Source organism: Lynx canadensis, chromosome D3 (assembly GCF_007474595.2).
Source record: "Lynx canadensis isolate LIC74 chromosome D3, mLynCan4.pri.v2, whole genome shotgun sequence".
Lineage (NCBI taxonomy): Eukaryota > Metazoa > Chordata > Mammalia > Carnivora > Felidae > Lynx > Lynx canadensis.
In genome coordinates this window covers 85470146-85491756 of record NC_044314.2, presented here as the reverse complement: position 1 = coordinate 85491756, position 21611 = coordinate 85470146, and the positions used below count along the sequence as shown (strand labels likewise).

Genomic DNA, 21611 nt, shown 5'->3' with positions numbered 1-21611 from the left:
GTAAGCACTTGGGAGGCCATCACTTGTCAAGATGCTTCATCTCCTGGAAGGTGGCTCAATGGGACAACCAGAGCGCTGGGCAGCCTGATTCTGTCCCTGCTTCATGGAGCTCCCTGCCCTCATAAGATTTTTTTGTGAAACCAAGTGATAGCAGCAATGCCAGGTGAGATCTTCAAGTCACACTCCTCCCATTCTTTGATGTGAACCAATCCCACATCAGGTGCTCTCAAAATGTAGCTTCAGTCGCCTCTTCTAACCTGGTTGTGACACTGACACGGTCCGGGTAGAACTGCTGGAGCTGTAGTTGGGAAGGATTGGAGGGATCCAGCCCAGGGTGTTGGTGGGATGGAGGTGCTGGGGATGATCCAGGGGCTCCTAGAAGAGCTGAGGGCCAGCCCAGGAAAGGGGAGAGGAACATGCTGGGGCTGACAGAAGGTAATGTGCAGGGCCTGGGCTCTGAGGCACATCCTGACCCCATGGGAACCTCAGAGGGAACAGTGACAAGCCTGACATGCAGAAACATGTAGGCTGGATGTGGCCAGGCTTCTTCCCCTAGCCAGGGGAATGGCAAAGATGTTTCACCTTTTCTTCCAACGCACAGACTGGTTAACAGCTGCTAGGAGGCAAGGCGAAGGCCAAGAAGCTACATCCAGAGCAAGCACTGAGGCCAGTACGCAGTGCCTTCTCGGGGCAGTATGCTCACCTGGAATGACCCCAACTGCTGGCTGGGCTCTTTAGAGACTGCTTGATCAAATGGTGCTGCCCAGGCTTTAAGTCTCATACTGAAATATACTTGAACAGTAACTTTTTTTGCCCTTATAGTTATCAGATGTTCTGAGCTCCTAAACTACCGTACACGTCCATGGTTTTTACACTTTAAGACAGAACTTTCCATTTACATCAAAATCACCTATTGTACCACCTTTGAATAATTTTGTTTTAGTGAGAATTTGGGGTTAGCTGTGCCATTCTCCCCACCTTCGCCTCCAAGTTAAGGATAGAGTGAAAAGCACTGCATCTGAAGAAACAAGGGGAAGACGGTAGGCGAACTCTCCCAGCACCAAGCCCAGGGAACGCGCCCCCTGCTGACCCGGTGACAGAATGCTGAAACCATACACAGACTTTAGTGCCTCTGACAGAACTGGGAGGAACCAGTCTAAAACAGGCCAAAGACTCACCCCCCGGGGGAATTTAACCAATCAAAAATGCAAATAGATGAATTAGCTCAATGTTACCCGAAGTTACCAATCCTCCTGGCTCCCAAAACTCTGGGAAGAAAGGGAGTGTATTTATGGCAAATAATTCTGGGGCTGAATCAATGCATTGTGAGAGACCAAAAAAAGTAAGAATCTATAAAGGGCTTCCATTCTGATCAACCCAACACCATTACTGTACAAAAAACAGTTTTATTAGTTAATTACCCCAGGTGTGCCTCTGGTCATGCTCTAGGTCACACCTGTTTCTCAGATCCGGCCCAGGCTCATAGGCAAGTTACCAGATTAGCAAATAGGAAAATTGTTCTGCAAAATAGCAACTGTCAGCTTAAGGCATTACTAACATTGCAGAAGGAAGCAAGGTTACTAGGGAAGTTTGGACAGCTCAGGATGATGATTTCCGGGACAGGAAACCCGCTCTGAAAGGGCCAGCCCATGCTGCTGTCTGACATGGGAGAGGACGCTTTTGCTCTGGGTGACAAGTCACTCCTTTAAACTCACCCACAATGTCACAGACAAAACACTGTCTATTCCTCAAGCTTTCAGATTTAGAAATTAGTTATATAAAAAGCACTCTGTCCCAGAAGCCCTGGCACATCTGCAGGCCTCCCAGAGAGCTCACTCGATCCTCCCTGGCTGGAGCAGGGGAGGACAGAGATAGATGGAAGGTTGGTCAGGCTCAGTTTTTAAAAATGAATTCACTACTAGAAATACGGAGCGAGGGGCAGAGACCCCCTGCTGCAATTACATGCGGAATCAATGTCCTCCCAGAGAGCGGGCTCCTCCGGGCTCCTTCAGTCCACGGAAGTGCTCAGAGCAGGGCAGGCCAGTGTGGCCACAGAGCTGCCGCCTGCCTCACTGCATGCCGAACCACTGCTCCTGGTCAGCCCACTGGGCCGCCTCACTGTCGCTGCCCTCCAGGTCCCCTTCTTCCCCACTCCCTTCCATGTCGTCCACATCCTCCTCCTGAGTGGCATCCGTGGGACTCTCCTCCTTCTCCATCTTCTGCATCCCCTCTAGAGACTTCTGGTCATTGGGGTCCAAACTAGGGGACAACAAAACAAAGGAGAGGCCTGAATCTCTGCCTTGCTTCTTGCTGGCTGATGCGTCATCTCCCTGGCACGGCAGTGAAATGACCACCCAGTCACAGAGAAACTGCTAATGCCTGGCCTCTCCAAACAACTGTGGTTCCACAGGCAGGATCGAGGGAGTCCACCACTAGAAGTGAAAAAAGGCGTCTTGTCCTAATTTTTAGAATTCTTAATTTGAGTTTTTCTCCACGTATTTCTTAAACATTATTAGCCCAGCATTCTGCTAGAGGAAGATACTAGATAACACAAATGAAAAAGCAGCAAACCACCATTAACAGAAAAATTCAAATGTAATTTCTTAACAGTATCAGATTTTTAGGCTACAAAGTTACAAAATAATACTTATTTTTCTGTGAGTTAAGGTGTTTCACATTCTTCTGACATAATTAACCATATCAGCATTTCAGTAGTCAATCAAATCATGCTTACCATGGAACAGATTTGTCAACTCCTAAGTTAGACCCCAGGACCCAAAGCTACCCCCCTACCCAAGCATTCGAGTTTAGCAGCTGAGTCATTACACATGCCCAAACCCCCAAAGTTCAGAGGCTCCAGAACATTTATTTGACTTCTAAGCAATTCTTCCTCTTGCCTTTGTGGTTACCATCAAGGCCAGCGGGTGTCCAATCTCTAGCAAATCCCACCTCTAATGAGTCCTGTTCCTACTTACATAACTGTAGATTGATTTGTTACCTCTTCCCTGAAAACTTCCATACAGCTCTCACCCACACCCAGGGCTCCCAGCCCTATGGGCTCCCACCTTGCCTTCTAGAGACTGCTATGAAAGCACTTAGCACGTGGCATCGATCAGTCTGCACGCCTGAGACCGAGAGCTCCCGGAATCACAGCATACCCAGTGGTTACTGAGATGCCAGGCACATGCATGGTGCTCAACTGCTGAACAAGTAAATGGATGTGATCAGACTCAATTAAAGACAGGCCTTCACCATAACTTTATAGACACGGAGACAACCCTCAAAGAAATCACTTCTATGTTAAACAGTAAGAATACCACTATTTATTTAGTATTTACTATGTACCAGGCACAGCACTAAGAGCTTTACATGGAATAATAATTTAATCCTCATTTAATCATTTAATACCTAATAAGGTAGATATAGACAAGGAAATCTGTTAGTAACTTGCCCAATATAACAGGTGTTGTGAAGGTAGTATTCAAACTTCAGAGCTTAAGTTCTTAACTACTACAGTAGATAGAAACATGGGAAAGTACTTACAATACTTTGATTTGAAAAAGCAGAATATAAAATATATAACTACATATACCCTATAAAAATACGTTTATGCATGGGTGAGGCCAGGAAGATGATCTACACAAATGAAAACTGATGATATAGTGGTGTGGGCTGGTTAGGAGTGAAACAGTTCTTTAATGTTGCTAATATACTTTATGAAATTATTATTTTTTTTTTTTTAGAAGTTATGAACTCACAAATAACTCTTCTACCATTACTATCATTACTCTGTTTTCAACCATGGGCACAAAAGTGTGTATGTTTCCAGAACTCCTGTTACATAGTTCCCTGCCTCTTCTACCCCTCATTGACCTTCCCCCCCATGGGAGGCTAAGTGCCTACCTTAGTGCTATACTATATTGGTCCATTGCTTCCTGATACTCATTGACAGCTACAAGGAAATCTCCTAGGATCCGATGCAGGACACAGTCACTCTGATTAGCTAGTGCATTCCTCAGCAAAGCAATTCCATCTTCATATTTCTGTTCTCTGCCTGAAAAGAAAAAGACCCTCATTTTCCTACTTACACAACATTTTGAAAATATACTCCCATCTCAAATCATATACACAAAACCACAACAATGATTATAATCCAACAATCTATCTGTAGATGTCCTTAAGAGAACAGTGGTGTGGCAGGAAATAACAAGCTCATATGAATTCCTCTTCTATTAGGAAATGTACAGCCTGAGTTCTGATTTTGAAAAATATACTCTTAACCTAAGTTCAAATAAAAAGCCAAAATGCATTTTATTTGCCAAACTAGCCCAAACCCAGGACTTTATCATAAATTAGGACTAAAACAACCAAAGCTAAAAGGAAGTCATAAGCAAATCCAGATGGGTCAAAACAGTTCAAGCTGGCTAAAACCAGTTATATTTAGCCCAAACTAGTTCAGGACAACCAAGACCAGATCAAAGTAAGCTGAACAGGTACCAACCAAGTATAGCTGGTTTGAGCCACTCAAAAAGTCAGTCACTGCCAATCCAGGCCAGTTTAAGCCAGCTACATTTGGTTGTATGGACTCAAACCTACTGTAAAAAGGCACACACCTGACTGGTCATCTGTAACCAGCTGGGACCAGGAAATCCAATGAGATCAGGTTTTATATAATTAACGACAAAAGGGAAGTAAATAAGATACACTTACTAAGTAGTTCTGCTTTTTTCACCACAGCCTTAATGTAATCCGGCCTTTGGGTCAGGGCTTTATCTAATAAAGTTTTGGCTTTCTCCTGTGTCACTGGGTCTTCAAGACAAACAGTGGCTAAAAGGGTAAGGGTCTGTGCATTTGCTCCTAGAGTTTTGTAAACGTTGTTAGCCATTACCATTGCTTCACGAATACTGTTGGAAGCTAAGTAACATTCAATGAGACCTGAAAAAATAAAACACAGAAAGCTCAACCACATTACCATTCCAAGCAATGCTTCCACTCTGACAGCCTTCCAGAATGTAAACCTTCAAAGTTTCAGACAAAGGGCAGGCCAGGGGAAAACTCTGATGATGAGATCAGACTGGAGAGTAGTCTAGATGGAATAAGTGCTCTTCCCCAGAGCACTTGAGGGATGCGGAAAAAGGCTGCATGCACTGCAAAGGCACCTTTAGTTAGCGAAGGAAACACACATAAGTAAACTGAAGCATGTAGGCAGCCCAGCTGAATGATAGAGGAACAAACGAGACCCTAATCATTACTTGAAACAGAGATGGTGCTGACAACAAAACCCAAGGTTCTACTGCCCCTTAATGAACCATTGATTTCCAGCTGTCTTCAGTCACCTTTAGTCCTAGGCTTACATGGAAGAGCTCCTAAGTTCCAAGTGAAATCCAGTTCTACAAAACTACTAGTTTGGCGTAGTTTTCTACTAACAGACTTAGGGAGCAACCTAAAGAGAAGGACAACTTTTCATTTAAAACATAAAAGCTATCTCAAAAGACATTTGCTGAACGTTTCCCTAACCTAGATGGAAAATACTTAATCAGATGGGCCAAATACATCAAATCAAGACTGGCAGCTCCTGCCTCTTATCATACCCACAACAAGATGCCCTATGGGGACACTTCAAGCAGAGTCAACTCTCAACTCTTCTTGCCAAGAACTTGAGAACAGAGGAAGTACTTTTTGACACAAAGCACTCATCAAAACAGAAAAACAGCTTAAACTCCAAACCCACACATCCCTGGCAGATTTTCTCTGCATACTCCTCCACCCCAGCAGCATTTATAATATTTGTGCATGCACATTCTACCACACACTATGGTTACTTAACAGAAATTACCTAACTCTTCGGGTCAATGTGTTGGATTCCGAATACGGCTCTTTCAACTACGTATTGAGTAGTTTCATTTCCCTGCTAAAGCCCCCACTGGAACTTCAGAAGGAAATGGAAAGAATGCACTTCACTAATCCAGTGCCTCTGCCAATAAAGGAAGCTCAGCTGGAGGTTGCAAGAAGCACTGGACAGCATAATGTCATCCTGATTCAAAACTCCAAATGGTAGCTTGAGTGCAGGGAGACCACGAAGCTGGCCTGCAGAAGGTCCTCCACCCCCAGTGACTCTAACTATCCTCTGTCCAAATGTTGTGGAGTTCGTTATTCAACTGCATTCCTAGGCTCTTGTGAAACAGGCATGCAGCAGAAAGGAACTAGCGTGACAAAAGCAGCTGAGAGGCTTGGGAAGTTACAGTTTCAGGATCAAAAATTTAAACTGGAACCAAAAGCCTGATTTACTGGGGACACTTTAAGAACAAATCCACAATAGGCAAAGCTCTCTGAATATCTAAGCAGATTTGTTCTTTACCCCAACTTCCAAATTTTCTTTCTCAAATCTGAAACTCATCTTCCTGTTAAGAACAAGTCACTCCTAGACTCCTGGGTTTATTTTTGAATTCTTATAAAAATATGCTTTTGGAGGAACTGCATCTTGTAAGATCTATTTTAACATCTGTGACTGAGTCACCAAACGTTGCTGAAGCTGGCACAGCTCCTTTTAACTCCTAGGGTCAGTTCACATGTACTTAAAATAGCACATAACAAAACAAAGTTTGACCCTGATCGTGCCCACTCAGGAGGTCACAATGAACAGACTAGTTCCCACAACCGACACTGTTATATGGATATGGAGTTACCCCATGAGTAATATTTCTGGCTTGAGGTAAGACAACTGTTAAAAAAATAAGACACAACCAAGCACTCTAGCATACTGCCAGCACAGAGATTCACATTAAGGAGTGGGCCATGTTTGAAAAACAATCAGAAATAGGACAAAAAAACCTACCCCAACTACACCCTCACCAAAAACCAGAAAAAAAGAATGAGAAAAAAATTCTAAAGTTCAAGTGAAAATCCTAAATGATTTCTAAAATGCCTAATAAATGCCTAATGCAGTGATTCCCAAACTTACGTGCATGTTGGCATTACCTGGGATCATCAAAAAAATACTGTGCCTATCACACAACCACAATATTCTGATTTAGACTATAGTGGAGTGACCTGGCATCAAGATTTTAAAATGTACCCCCAGAGAACTCTAACATACAACAGGGTTTGGTAACTGCTGGCCTAGCAAAACCTTCCATCCAAGTTGATGCCACACACTATTTATCTGTATCTTTCATCTTACCTTCATAACAATCTAAGCGACAAGGTGCAAGCCGTATAGCCTCCCGAAAGTGGATTATTGCTTCTTGGACTCTGCCCATGTTTCTAAGTGCTGCTCCCTTAAGTAGCAAAGCTTGAACGCTATTACTATTCAGCTGAATGGCCTTGGCTCCTAAATAGAGGGCCCGAGAGTAACGTTTGCTATAGAAGCTATGACACCTGGAGGGAAAGAAAAAAAAAAAATTACCTAAAAGAAAATGGTAAAGAAACTTCATCTAAAAACCAAACAGAAGGCATGCTACCTGATCCTTATTGCAAACCATTAAAGGTTTAACCTAAGATACTGAGGGGAGAGGGGGTACCAAAAAACCCATTTTCTGTATTTCATTTATTTATGAAGAGAGAGAGAATAACGTAAGCAGGATCCACACTGAGTGTGGAGGCTGACACAGGACTTCATCTCGCCACTCTGAGATCATGTCACGGGCCTAAATCAAGAGTCAGACGCTCAACCAACTGAGCCACCCAGGCAATCCTAAATATTTAAGAACAAATCTTGATATGGAAGGAAAAATTATGGAAAAGAACCTGATGTCTGGATATGTTATCAGGTGAGAGATATTTAGAGAACTTATAAAGCCACGGTAAATAACAAAGCAGCAGCTCCTAGCCTGTTCACTGATGGCTTCCAGTGCTAAGCATGATGCACTGTCTCAGTTGATACCTGCCCCATGAAAATCCTCATTTTCCAAATGAGAAAAGAGATTCAGAGAGGTAACTAATATATCCAACGTCAAAGGCCTTGATCTGAATCTAAGTCTGATTATCTCTTAATCTGTGTTTTCAACCTATATTCTATTTGGGAGGCACCACAATTTCCTAAAGGATGTACTGAAACCTGGAAAGAAAAAAGAATGCATAAACATACCCAGAGACTACCCAGGGTTCTGCATGCTGATCAGAAATATTAAAAAGGCGGCAGCCAAGGTTCTCCACATCCTCTAGCCGCCCTTCTCTTGCCAGGAGGTAGCCATATACATCCATTCCTAGAAAGGAAGAGGCTTTTTTAATTTTTTTTTTTTTTCAACGTTTATTTATTTTTGGGACAGAGAGAGACAGAGCACGAATGGGGGAGGGGCAGAGAGAGAGGGAGACACAGAACCGGAAACAGGCTCCAGGCTCTGAGCCATCAGCCCAGAGCCCGACGCGGGGCTCGAACTCACGGACCGCGAGATCGTGACCTGGCTGAAGTCGGACGCTTAACCGACTGCGCCACCCAGGCGCCCCGGAAGAGGCTTTTTTAAAAAGCAGGCAGGAGTCCTTTATAAATGAGCAGTAGCCTTCATCAGAGTCCCCACTGAGGCCCCAGCTCCGGCTTGGTCTGAGCCCTTTCCACAATCATGAGCTCCTCCCACCAGCATTCCCAGTTTCCTACAACGTGACTATTAAAAAGACAAAACACATCCAAAAAATTTAAAAAGCAAAGGAGTAGAGGGGCACCTGGGTGGCTCAATCGGTAAGTGTCCAACTTTTGATTCCAGCTCAGGTCATGATCTCATGGTTCATGAGTTTGAGCTCCACATCAGGCTCTGTGCTGATGGTGCAGAGCCTGCTTGGAATTCTCTCTCCCTCTCTGCCCTTCCCTCCCTCCCCCCACTCCCCACTCACTCTAAATAAATAAATAAATAGCTAGCAAAAAAGCAAAGGAGTAAAGGAACTACACCTCACAACCTGAAAGCCAATTATTTTCGGGAACTGTTCATCCCTACAACCTGTGGCATGATATATAGCTATCCAAACTCATATCCAGAAAAGGCCCAAAAAAAGCATTAAGTAAGTTCTCTTCTCCAAGAGGCCTAAGCATAGTCAAGAGTATACACTGAATATGACAGTGGGTCTCAGAAAAAGTTAGCCTATTCCAGAAAAAGCATCTAGTTCTTTCTGGAGTCCAGTTGATTTAAGATCACCCCACTCCCTGCTTTTTCTCACTCATGTTCTATAAAAAGGGTAGCATGCTTGCTGTCACCTAGCTCCTCCCACCACCCCCCTCATCCCTTGTTATCCCTTCAGGCTCCAAGGAAAATGCCTCTCATGACAAGATCACTGCAACACTCCTGCTGACCCCCAAACTCGGGCCTGAGGTTTCAACTCCAAGCTGTCAACTAATGCCAGACTAGTATTTCTAACACACCATTTTCATCATGGGCACAGGCAGCTCTGAGGAGAGAAATAAGCACTGGACAGGAGGGAGACCTTAGGCAAATGAATTCATCTTTCTGGATCTGTTTCCTCATCTCCCTGCTCTGTTGTTTTCATGGCTTAAGAGTCTACAGAACTAACTACTGTCACCAGGTCATTATTCTTCTGATGGCCTCTTTTGGGACTTTACAAGCAGATTTCAGCCTATCTATGAGACATTATTTCCCACTACCCATCACTTGCTGCCAGTCACTGGACACTCACCCTTTGGAAGTCCCTATGGCTCACTCCTTCAGCTATAATCTTTCAGATCAATGATTTTTTTGTTGTTCATTCCTAATCACTTCCTTCAATCATCTCATCCCTTTCTTAATGTCTATTCACTTACTGCCTTTTAACTATAATAAGGACACAGTGAAGCTACATTCCCTAAAAGGATACTACGGTTTTGGGGATGCCATCCAAATTCCCAGTCAGGCACACCATACATAAATTTACAAATCATAAGGAAGGGATATCACCTCTCCCAAAAGAAAAAGAGCCAAATAATGATCTGTCTGGAGACACTTGAATTCAAGCAAAAACAACTGCTCAAAATGGAATTACTCAAGTGTTACAGACATGTGTCAGGACCTCTAAAAAGGTAAAAGGCTACTGTAATAAGTTCCACAAAATATTTATATGAAAACTAGTATCAGAAGATCATGCTATATTTTCTCCCTTTCTTTCTTGATCCTCCCCTCTACAGGTACTTTCACCCTGCCTCAAGAATTACTTACCTTTTATCAGATAAGGATCCAACATCTGTGCCTGTTCAAACTTGAGGACAGAGTTTTTATTGTCTCCAGCTCTGAAGTACAGATCTGCTAAGCTTCCCAGCAGGTCCACGTTATCTCGCAATAAGGACTTTTTCTCTAGTGAACTTCAAAATATTAAACATTGACCCTTAACATCTATTATGAATCCTCTTAGTTGCTGAATCTGGATGACAGGCAATATAGGTACTATTCTCTTTTGTGTATATATATTTCATAATAAAAACTTTTAAAACAAACCATATTCACTATATTTTCTCATCCTGAGTTTATGATTTAAAGAATATTACATAGGGTAAGAAAGCCAATATTCAGAATGAACAGAAATCTCTCATTACCTAGAAAGAACTTTTTGGTTGTAGGTTTTCAGAGGACAACATGGTGTTAAATGTAATGTCATTCACAAGTGACTGCTACTTACTACTCAACCAAATTACTTCATATAACACAAGACCCAGTCTCTTGTCCCAGGACTTTACTTGAGTAGAAAGAAAATCCCAGTTCTACAGAAACAACCCAGGTCAGATGCTGCAATTTATGCTCCTGGGATGTCCAAAGACAATGTTCATCCAGGTTCAAGCATGACACACTAAGACAATCTGCTTTACAAGGGTTACCACTTTTGCAAATACAGAGCTGAACTTGGTCAAAGTTTACATTTAACAGGTCCTCACAGCAGGGATTCTTACTCTTAGGACCATTAAGTACGTTAAGAGACTAAGAAAGCCTAAAGACAATAGGCTACGACACCAAGAGATAAGCATCTCCTATTTCTATTTTGCTAATTTAGATACATCAGATCTCCATACAAGCAAAGGGCCTCAAGAAAACTGAATTAACTTTGTGTCTCTCACCAGATGGTATTGATTGCTCTCGAGTTGTCACCAGTGTGCACAAAAGCATATGCTTTGATCCACACAGAGAGCCAATCCAAGTTAGGCACAGTCTGGATCACATTCATTGTCATCGATGCCACCTCTGCGCCTTTTACAGAAAGGGACAGCAAACCTAATCCAACAGAAAACAGGAGAAATAAAGTGAGGCACAGCTCTCCTCTTCTGCAATGCAAGAAGCAATAAGTTACCCTTTCCATGGACTACAAGGTGCCCTTTCCCTATTCTGAGCAAGATGCAGATGGCAAAACAACCATAATTTAATATTCTTGACTGTGTGAAATCAATTTAAATTTAAATTTCTTGATGTGTGAAAAATACATGACAATAATAATCTACTGGATCACTCTCTGGAAGTTAGGCACGGGAAAATTCTAATGTATAGCCAAGACTGAGAACTAACATCTCAGAGAGTAAACACTACATAGAAATAAACTGAGAATAACCTGTACCTAGAATGGCATCGAGGGCTAATGGGCACTGCCTCAGCACTTCCTTATAGCTGGTGACTGAAGGGCGCTCCTGACCAGCCTTCTTGTATAGATTTGCCAGCATCATGTTTATCTGTAACAAACAAAAACACAAGACAGTAAGATAAGCGTACATTGCAAAGAAAGTATCTCACCACCAATTAAGTCCTGATTTTTTATTACCAGCTACTATTCTACTTTTTACTGGAAAATCTACCCATAGCTCAGTGGAAATAAACAAAGACCAATCCCATTCTTTAAACCAAAGAGGAAATTACTACCTTTGCTTTTCCTAGGTCCTCCCATTTCTAAGAGGAAAGTCAAATTCCTCTCACTTACCCAAACAAAAGGTCCAGTAATATCTAGACCAAAGATACTGCCCCTGGAAATAGGAGTAATATATATTTGAGAAATGTTACAGAAATCTAATTACCTTGATTCTTTCTTGATCTTTAGAAGATGAACTACCTAGAAGTGCTCAAGTTTACATACTTTAAATGCAATTATATTGAGGCATAAGAAAGAGAGGAATTCTTAACACAGCTTGTTAAGAAAGACCAGATGAATTTTCCCCAAAAAGGAAATGACAGATACAGAGTTACATACTTGGCTTCTGATAATTATTCTAGAAGCTAGACTGTTGCCTTTCTAACGCTTAAAGCTTGGACCTATCTGACTATCTGACTCTTCCAAGTAATGCTACAGAAGTCAAACTCTGACTGACTTCTAGAAGTGACAATGATCCAAAGGTTAGCTACATCACTTAAATCCAATAAATGCATTTTTAGCACAATTCAAATATGTAACTCAGTAAAGCTCTATTAAAATAACCCTAAAAATGCAACAAGGAAAATTTGAGAAAACCTAAAAGTTCCAAAGAATGTAGAAGTTACAGGGAAAAGTAAATGATCTTAATACTACAGGGAGAAAAAGAGAACATTCCAATTTGAAATTGATAGATCTTAAACACAGCAATTTTTGCCAGGTCATTAACCTAAGGAAGCAGTCAACATGAACACACAAAAGAAAAAAAGCCAATCCCCAATCTCTTCAGTTATTTGTAGCCTGGTATGCCAGATATTTACTCAAAAGAGTGGCTCTGAAGATGAAGAACATCTGTTCCAATTATGACTTACAGTATATAAAACAATCTAGTATGGCATTAATCCATACTGATGATTCAAACAATGAAATAATGCAATACCAGAAATAAAACTTTATTTGGCCTCAGCTTTTCCATTTTAGGCTATGTTGAAAATGCAAAAGAAAATACTTAAAGGAAAACTCCAGTATTGGTGTCAATACTTGAAAAGAATAAAAGGTTAAATTTAAGATCCTTTCTTGACTGCTTGTTATTAACAAACTATGACCCACACATCATCTGTCTCAACAAATATTAAAATTCCCTTTAAACTACCTGTCACTTCAAAAGAATGAGTTTTGAGTACTACCTATGAGAAAGTCAATCCTTTTTAAAGCAGATCCTTACTTGGGAACATCACAAAGCCACACGCCATAAACACAAGCAGTCATCATTTTCTAAAAACTGAGTGAGAAATTGTATGTTGATATGTTTACTTTTAAAAGTTGAAGATTTACCAAGATATAATAATCTCACACTGGAATTTTCCTTTAAAAAGTGAAGAAATGTGTGGTGGTGTTTACCATACATTAACAGACGTTCATTTAGACGTATTTTGACTCACTTCCTTGTCCTTTACACAGACTGAGAAGCCAGTTAACTCCCTAACGGACAAGAAAGAAAAACTGTAAATATTATAGGTTTATGTTTGAGGCATACATCTTTGCTTGTTCCTGGCTACAACAGCTCTACAGAATGAAGGATATGTACTCCTAACAAATGTGGATTCCTTTAGTCCCTCTTAAAATGGTGGCTTTAAATACCAAAGTGTTAGATACCACAAAGCTGAGCTTATTTGCCATTACTCATTTTCAAAAAATGTCCCCACCCTCAAGTCATTAAGGAGGAAATTATGGTACATTTCCAATAAGATAAGGAACAGGTATCATTCAAAGTTTATAATCAAAATGGCATCTTCCAAAAGAAAGACACTCCTCACATAGGCAAAAAAAATTATCCTTGGGGTTAAGACTTTCATAGGATATCAGAAAAAAATTCAGCATATAGTATCCAAGCTTATTATGAGACAGGTTATTCTAAAACATGTTTCCAAATATTTTTAATAGCAGCCAGTACCGTAAAATAAACTGGGAAAATCGCTTAGTTTTAAAAAACTCAGAAAATAATACATAAATCTTCAATGAGATGCTTACACATGTTCTAATCAAGTTTGATTGGTTACTTTTAAAACTCAGCCGACACTTAGGAGAAAAAACACTACACCACCGCTTAGATTCCTTTTCTAAGGGCAGGAGGAAGTACACAGGCATCTTACATATAAAATTCCTTATCATTAAGCACAAGGTGCACAGAACAGTTCTTCAGTGAAGTGAGGAAGGCAGGTGACATGAGAATACACGGTAGAATATTAACCACTGATGTGAATTCAATACTAAAAGCAAAGATTCTCACTGTTCCTCTAAACTGGACTTCAAAAAAAACCGGTAATCAAAGATGCCCAATATAATACTCCTTACAGTATAGTACTTTAAAAAGTATTCTTTCATAAAGGAACTTAAAGTTAGCAAAGTATTATTAACCTCATTTTATAAATAAGAAAAAAAAAGTAAAGTTCAAATCGGTAACTTGCCCAAGTTCATACTACACACTTCACAGCTTGTATGCCCTAAACTCAGACAAGATCTTTTGATTTCAGTTGAAGGTGTTCTACTGATATGTTACCAATTCAAACACAAATATGTATCTCACACACAAATAAAGATCTTGTAGTCCTGGATCTTGAAACCAAAGGGATTAATAAACTCACTCATATAATCAAATGGGGACACCTATAGAATGCAAAACATGAGATTCTTAAAACAGTACTGTTGCCACCTGGAAGCGTTTACAAATTATTTCCATTGGTAAGAAATACCAAAATATGAGCACTTGTAATATTCTCCAGCTACCATTTTCATCAGACGAATTTTCAGAGTTTCATAAGTAAGTAATTCTTCTATCTCTCTGAACCTCATCTACTCCATTTTCAGGGGAACAAAGTGAGTCAAGAGTAAAATATTCAGATGGACTCCCTAATGCATGGAGAAAACATGGAGGAAATGGGTTGGAAGGACTGGGTAGGAGAAGAATATATACCAAATTGTCAATTCAACTTACTTTGGGAGTTCTTTGTCTTGAAGGGATCCCATCAAGAATAGCAATGGCATCCTTATCTTGTTTTAGCATTGTATAACATTCAGCCATTTTGTATTTCACTTCAATTTCAGATGGAAGACACTAAGAGGCAATGAAAACATTTCTTCAAAATATTACTTCAACAGTAAGGCAGTTCCTCAAAACGTTAAACATAGAGTTACTATATGACCCAGCAATTCTGCCCCTACACATCCAGCCAAGAGAACTGAAAACCTATGTTCACACAAAAACCTGCACATAAATGTTTATATAAACATTACTGATAGACAAGAAGTGGAAATAACATAAATGTCCATCAACTAATGAATAGTTATGGCATATCCACACAATGGAATATTATTCAGCAATAAAAAAGAACAAAGAACCGATTCATGCCATAACATGGGTCAAATCTAAAAACATTATGCTCAAGTAAAAGAAACCAGACACAAAAGGTCACATACTGTATGATTCTATTCATATGCAATGTCCAGAATAGGTAAATCCATAGAGACAGAAAAAGGTTAGTGATTCCCAGAGGCTAAAGAGATAAAAGAGATAAAAGGCTTGCAAATTTCCTAGGGTGATGAAAATGTTCTGGAATTAAAGTGATGACAGTTGCACAATTTTGTGAATATACTACAACCCAGTGAACTGTTAATTCTGGGAGGTGAAATAGATCTTAATTTTTGAAAAATTCCTTAAAGATTAATTATAGAAAACAAACTGATGGTTACCAGAGGGGAGGGGCTAAGGGGATAGGTTAAATAGGTGATGGGGATTAAGGAGTACACTAGTTGTGATGAGCACAGGGTGATGTATGGAAGTGGTGAATTACTATATTGTATATCTGAAACTAATACAACACTGTATGTTAACTAACTGGAATTAAAACAAAAACTTAAAAAAATTAAAATGTGAGGTAAAAAAAATTCCTTAAAGATTAAGTGCATTTAATTAATATGAAAGGTTTAGCATGGTGCTTGGCATACTGAATGCTCAAAAAGTTAGCTACTTCTATGAGTGACCCTGTGTGGATAATATACATGATTTCCATTCAGTGTCAGAAAACAGAGAAAATCCTGGGGTGCCTGGTTGGCTCAGTCAGTGGAGTGTGCAACTCTTCATCTCAGGACTGTGAGTTTAAGTCTCACACTGGGTGTAGAGATTATTTAAAAAATAAATAAGTAAAATAAAAAGAAAATAGAGAAAATCCTGGCAATCAGCTCTTTAATAACAAAAATCAAAGGTTTTACATAAAGAAAAAAAAAAAACAAGATGAAGATATAGAGGCTTTAAAAAAAAAAAAGGGAAACTACATTAATTTGTCTTTTTTCAAAATGTGGAAAAATACAAAGCAGAGAAAACATGACTTATAATTTCACACCCAGTTCATCCTACTGACATTACTTTTCAGTGTAAGTTGCATGTATAATTTAAACTTAAAAGAGGGTCAAATTGCAAAGTAAAAATTCCCCTCTCCCTAAAGCTTTCCACTGTTAAATTTCTTTCCTTCTACACATAAAATCCTTCATACATAATGCATATACAACATACGTTTATATATAATATATATCAGATATATATCTGATACATATCCATACTTTCTATTAATATCGATTTTCAGCATTTATATATATATATATATATATATGGCATATACGAAGATATATTTATGTATCTATAATCCATCCCCTTTAAACAAACAGAACAGACTTCTACAAATCTTATTTTCCTTACTATTATGTGTAGTTCTTTTCAAATCAGCACATGTACCTCTATCTCATTTTTCATTTCAGTAATAGTTCATCATATCCCATCTTATGGCTATGCGCTAATTTAACTAGACACCACTGATGAACACTTGCTTTCAGTTTCTTACCATTAAAAATAATGCTGCAATAAGCAGCCTTAGTTATACACCCTGTAAATCTTCTGGAGTCTACTATTAGAGTTAATTTCTGGTAATTGGATATCTCCATCAAATCAGAAGACTGTGTGAAATTACAATTCTCCCCTTCATTTATTTAATTATCAGGCAACCAAAACTGGCAGGAATTCTTAGTATTTCCTATAAATTTCCCTAGGTTCTGGCAACCCTAATACCTGAGTTACATTTTAAAAGTTGTACTTTAATTAAACTTATAAAAACACTGGATTTTGAGTTCTGTTTGTACAAAAGGGAGGAACAATGCAGAACCTCGGTGAACCCATATAATTCATGTTTAATTCCATTTTTAGATTCATCCAGAGTGAATTTCGCATTCTTGCATCTATGTGGTTTCTCATCTTTGTTTCTCTAGTCAGCTCTCCTTTAAAACTATTTTTTATTTTCCCCTCCTCTACATCTAGTCCACAGTCTTGTAAATTCTTTCAGTCTCTCACCCTCAAAAAAAAAAAAAAAAAAAAAAAAAAAAAAAATTCACACTTCCATCTCCATTTACCTGACTTTGCGGAGTAGATGCGGAATTGCCAGTTGAAGGTCTCACTTTTGAAGTTTTACTTAGGGCTTTCTTCTGCTGCAAAGCCATGGTATACTTACTCACAGCATTCCGATATTCTTTATCATGAAAGAGAGAATCTGCGTGATACACCAAGAGCTGGTACTTCTGGGATGGGGAGAATAACTCACTGGAAAACAAAGAAAACACCCCCTACATGGGTTATTTTGAACTGTTAGACAGAACACCCTCCTTAGTGTCCACATAAGCCTAGCATAAAGCCTTGTATAAGGACAGTTTACAAAAAAGTCAACATATCCTAAATGCTAGTCCTTAAAATGAGAGGCATGAGAGTCGCACTCTACGCTAATATGGTCAGCACATCCAGGAAACTGCTTTAAATTGCTCTATTTTAATGTTTTTCTCCTTTATTTACTAAAAAAGCAATGATACCTCTAAATCAAATACAGTAATACACACATATACAAAGAGAAATGTTATACATTTTTTCCTCCCCTTCCTTAGCCCAAGTCCTCTTAACTTAACAATCTGATATATATATCCATACTTTCTTATATTAACATCGGTTTTTAGCATAATATAGACAAAAGGAGAAAAATCACAATGACTTAACAAATTCTACCAGGAAGGGTTGAACAACTTGGAAAAGAGAAACCTCACCACTTTGAAACCTTTTCAGGAAAGTGCTGAACAAAAAGAGGTTTCAAAGGAACTGAAAACTCTTCAAATACTGAAGAAGATAGGAATACTAAAATACTGAAGTATGAGAACAGAATAGAATAAAATAGAATAGAATAAGCCAATGGGACAGAATAGGATAGAAAGAGGATTAGCCTTATTTGATGAAGTTTTTTGTTTTTTTTTAATACAAAAATAAACTTCTACTAACACTAGAATTTTTATCTCAAGTCACAGGGATTTAAGGACCAGTGTAAAAGAACGAAGATGTTTCAAAACTTTTTCACTAATGTTGAACATTCCTCACAAGCATAATAACTGCCTAGAAGCTGGCCACCATTCTTAATGGGAAACATTTTTAATCGCCAATTCCACCTCCCCACCATTCCTGACAAGAAGAATTTACACATTTTTCTTTGACGAGTAAAGCTATAGCTGTTTAAAATGAAAGAACAGTCACAGTCAACTGTGTGAACAGTTAATTTGTCAACAAATGAAGGATACTCAAGAATAGATACCAGAGATTAGTAGCTGCCAGGGACTGGAGAAAGTGGGACCAGGGGTGATTACTAATAGAATATGGGGTTTCTTTTGGGGATAATGAAAGTTTGGGATAGACAGTGGTGATGGTTGTACAACTCTGTGAATAGATTTAAAACCAAGGGGGCCCTTGGGTGGTTCAGTCAGTTAAGTGTCCAACTCTTTTTTTTTTTTTTTTTTTTTGGCTCAAGTCATGATCCCAAGGTGGTGAGATAGAGCCCCACATTGGGGCCCTGCACTGACAGTGTGGAGCCTGCTTGGGACCCCCTCTCTCTCTCTCTCTCTCTCTGCCCCTCCTCCACTTGTGCTTTCCCTCTCTCAAAAATAAACTTAAAAAAAAAAAGAACACAGAAATGTATGCTTTAAAATGATGCATCTAATAGTATGTCAAGTTTATCTTAATTTTTTTAATCTTAGTATATGTCGCTGCCTAAGCGAGCACTAATTTTTTTAATCTTAAAGAAAAAAAGGACAGGTATGCTGAACACTGGATATAAAATTACAAAGGAAATTCAAGGACTAAAAGGTATAGTCCAGCTAGTTAAGATCTCTTCCAACTCTGAGAATCTATATATTTACTGAGAAATAAGATTTAATAGAAAATATCGCTACACTCAAAGCATTCAGATATTTATATATTGTAACACATATGCCTACTTATACACCTATAAATTATCTTTGGAATGACACACGAGACTGTTAATCGTTGTTGCCTGTGGTGAATGGAAACGATGGAGTGAGGTCTTGTGGTGAGAACTTTTAAGATCTGTATTCTAATCACTCTTAACACCTAAGGAGGTCAGTACAGTGCTTTTGTGCAGTGAGCACTCACATGTTTATTGAATGTGCTAAGGAAGTGTGTACAACCTCAGGGAGGTAAAACTGCCCAAATTCACACACTCCGTGAGAAGCCATGATGTCTGGACTTTGGTCCTTCTGATTCTAAAGTCTTCAGTCTGACCCACCACAGTCTACTTCTGAGTGGCGTAACTGAATTTTCTACTCAGGGTGGACCCATTTGCATTTGGCCTGCTCTAGAAGCTGTCTAGGTCAGAAAGGAAAAGCCTGTTAAGCGCCTGTAATGCAGCTACTCTATTTTATTTCCATGAGTGTGCTTCTGGACCTTGCTCCGTGAGACCCATCATTTCACCACCATCCACTTAGTGTTGACAGCGAGGAAGCCCTGGTCTCTTTCAGCCTTCTGTGTTTATTCTGCAGCCTTGCAGTTGGTTTTGAGTGACTGGTCAAGGCACACTTTCCTTCATGGGAATTTATGCACCAGTTAGTCATTACTCTTGGCTCCTGCAGATGTTACAGGATAATTAGAAGCAGTTTAATCCACTAAGCTTAGCCCATGTTTGTGTAAATTAGGTTATCTGCATACCTCTTCTGTACTGTTTGAATTTTTTACTGTGTATACTGCCAATTCAATATGAAACTTAATAATAAACGATAAAGGTCGGAATTTAAACTGACCTCCCTGAAGCTAGGAAAACACCTTCTGACCTTCATCAATTAAAAAAAAAAGGGGCGCAGAATATAAAACAGGATAAAGGGATGGAGTAGTGAGGGTAAGGGACAATTCTGATGGTTACAGAAGCTGTTCTCTAGGAGGGATGTCTTGAGCTGGAACCTGACGGAGGACACAGCTCTCTGAGGTGAGGGCTGCAAGCGGAGCAGCAAATGCAAAGCCCTGAGTTGAGAACTGAGCTTGGTGTGTTCAAGTGACAGAAAGAAGAGCCTGCAAGGCTGAAGCACAGTGAGCAGAGGACAGGAGAGGAGGTCGGGGAGAAAAATGTTTGGCCTTGGAGGTCACGGGAGAGAGTTTTAAGTACAATGGGGGAATTAAAGCAGGGGGGGGCAACGCGCACTCAAGGCTGGAAAGAGCCCTGCGCTGCATCCGTCATAAGACTCCAGAAACCGCAGCTCTGAAAACAAGAAAGGGGCACTGCATGTCCTTAAAAAGGCGCCACTCCCACCCAGCAGAGTCTCCCGTTTTCAGGGGTTCTGGAGGCCAGAAAGTGGACCCTTCTGACACATTCAAGGGGAAAAGATCAATCTCAGATGGGGGACGAAGGTATAAGACCGGGCCTTTCTGAGCGGCGGCGAGCGAGAAAACGTTCTTCGGGGAAGAGCCGGGAAGAGAGGAGTCAGCCCAGCGAAGTGACAGTCGTTCTGCCGGGCGACAGGTGCCTCAGGAAACCCGCCGCTCCCAACTTTCGGGAAACCCTAGCCAGGCTCGCCCTCAGAGCCTCCGCCTTCCATTTCTCGAAGCGGCCGCTCGCCACATCTCCCTCAGGGAGCTCATCCCAGCGTCTGGCACAGCGCAGAGACCAAGTGAACTCAACTTGCGTTCCCAGAACGGCTCCGCCTGACGACGCCTTCGCTGACCCCGAAGCCTCAGCGGAGAGGCCCGCGGTCGCTCTTCCCGCCAGTCCCCAGGCCCCCTCTGCCCCCGCTCCCAAACCGGAGCCACTTTCTCCTCAGCCCCAGGCCGCTCCCCGCCTCAACTCACGGGTTGTTATTACTCATTGTAAGTAACAAGCTGCTGAGGAGCCGCACGTTAGAGTGCAGCCCCGCGGCCGCCATGTCTCGCACGTGGTCTATCACATTCATCCTGCCCGGCAAGGCCGCTGGCAGCGGCGGCAGCGGCGCGAAAAGCCGGTAGAAGCTCCTTAGGGAAGACTCCAAAATGGCGGCCTCGCCGGGGTCCATCGGGTCCACAAGCGGCACCGCCCCCAGGAAAATAGGCAACTATTGAAGTGCCTGAGGAAAAAAAAAAACCCACAAATATAATAAACTCCATTCCTTTCCCCAAGCATCCTATGAAGTGGAATGATTTGGTTTAGGGGTTGTTTTTGTTTCATTTTGTTTTGTTTTAGCAAAAGTTATGTCATCGTTCTAAGCGGCAAACTTTATTGAGGGCTCACAATGGGCTGGGGACAAAAGGCACTTCGGTATGAATGCATGTTCAATTGAAATAAGATGGCTCGGGGAGAAGTTTGTGTCTCAAAAATTAATAAAAACGTATGGATTTATCATAAATCAATACAGGAGAGTTGGGGGAGAATCTCCTACAGCTGGAGTTAAATATTTTAATCAGGCGCTAGGGGCAGGCT

The 21611-nt window shown here is 40.5% G+C and overlaps 1 protein-coding gene across 1 annotated transcript; it reads right to left on the bottom strand.

The window, feature by feature from the left end:
* Positions 1-1386: 1386 nt before the first annotated feature.
* On the bottom strand, positions 1387-21207 carry ANAPC7 (anaphase promoting complex subunit 7). The gene is made up of 11 exons (XM_030336708.1): positions 21008-21207; positions 17257-17443; positions 14795-14914; positions 11518-11629; positions 11027-11180; positions 10137-10279; positions 8087-8204; positions 7181-7377; positions 4711-4935; positions 3904-4054; positions 1387-2259 (listed from the first exon to the last, which is right to left on the bottom strand). Exons 1-11 carry the CDS (start codon positions 21205-21207, stop codon positions 2070-2072), a joined length of 1797 nt encoding a protein of 598 aa, XP_030192568.1. The 3' UTR covers positions 1387-2069.
* Between the last annotated feature and the right edge of the window lie 404 nt (positions 21208-21611).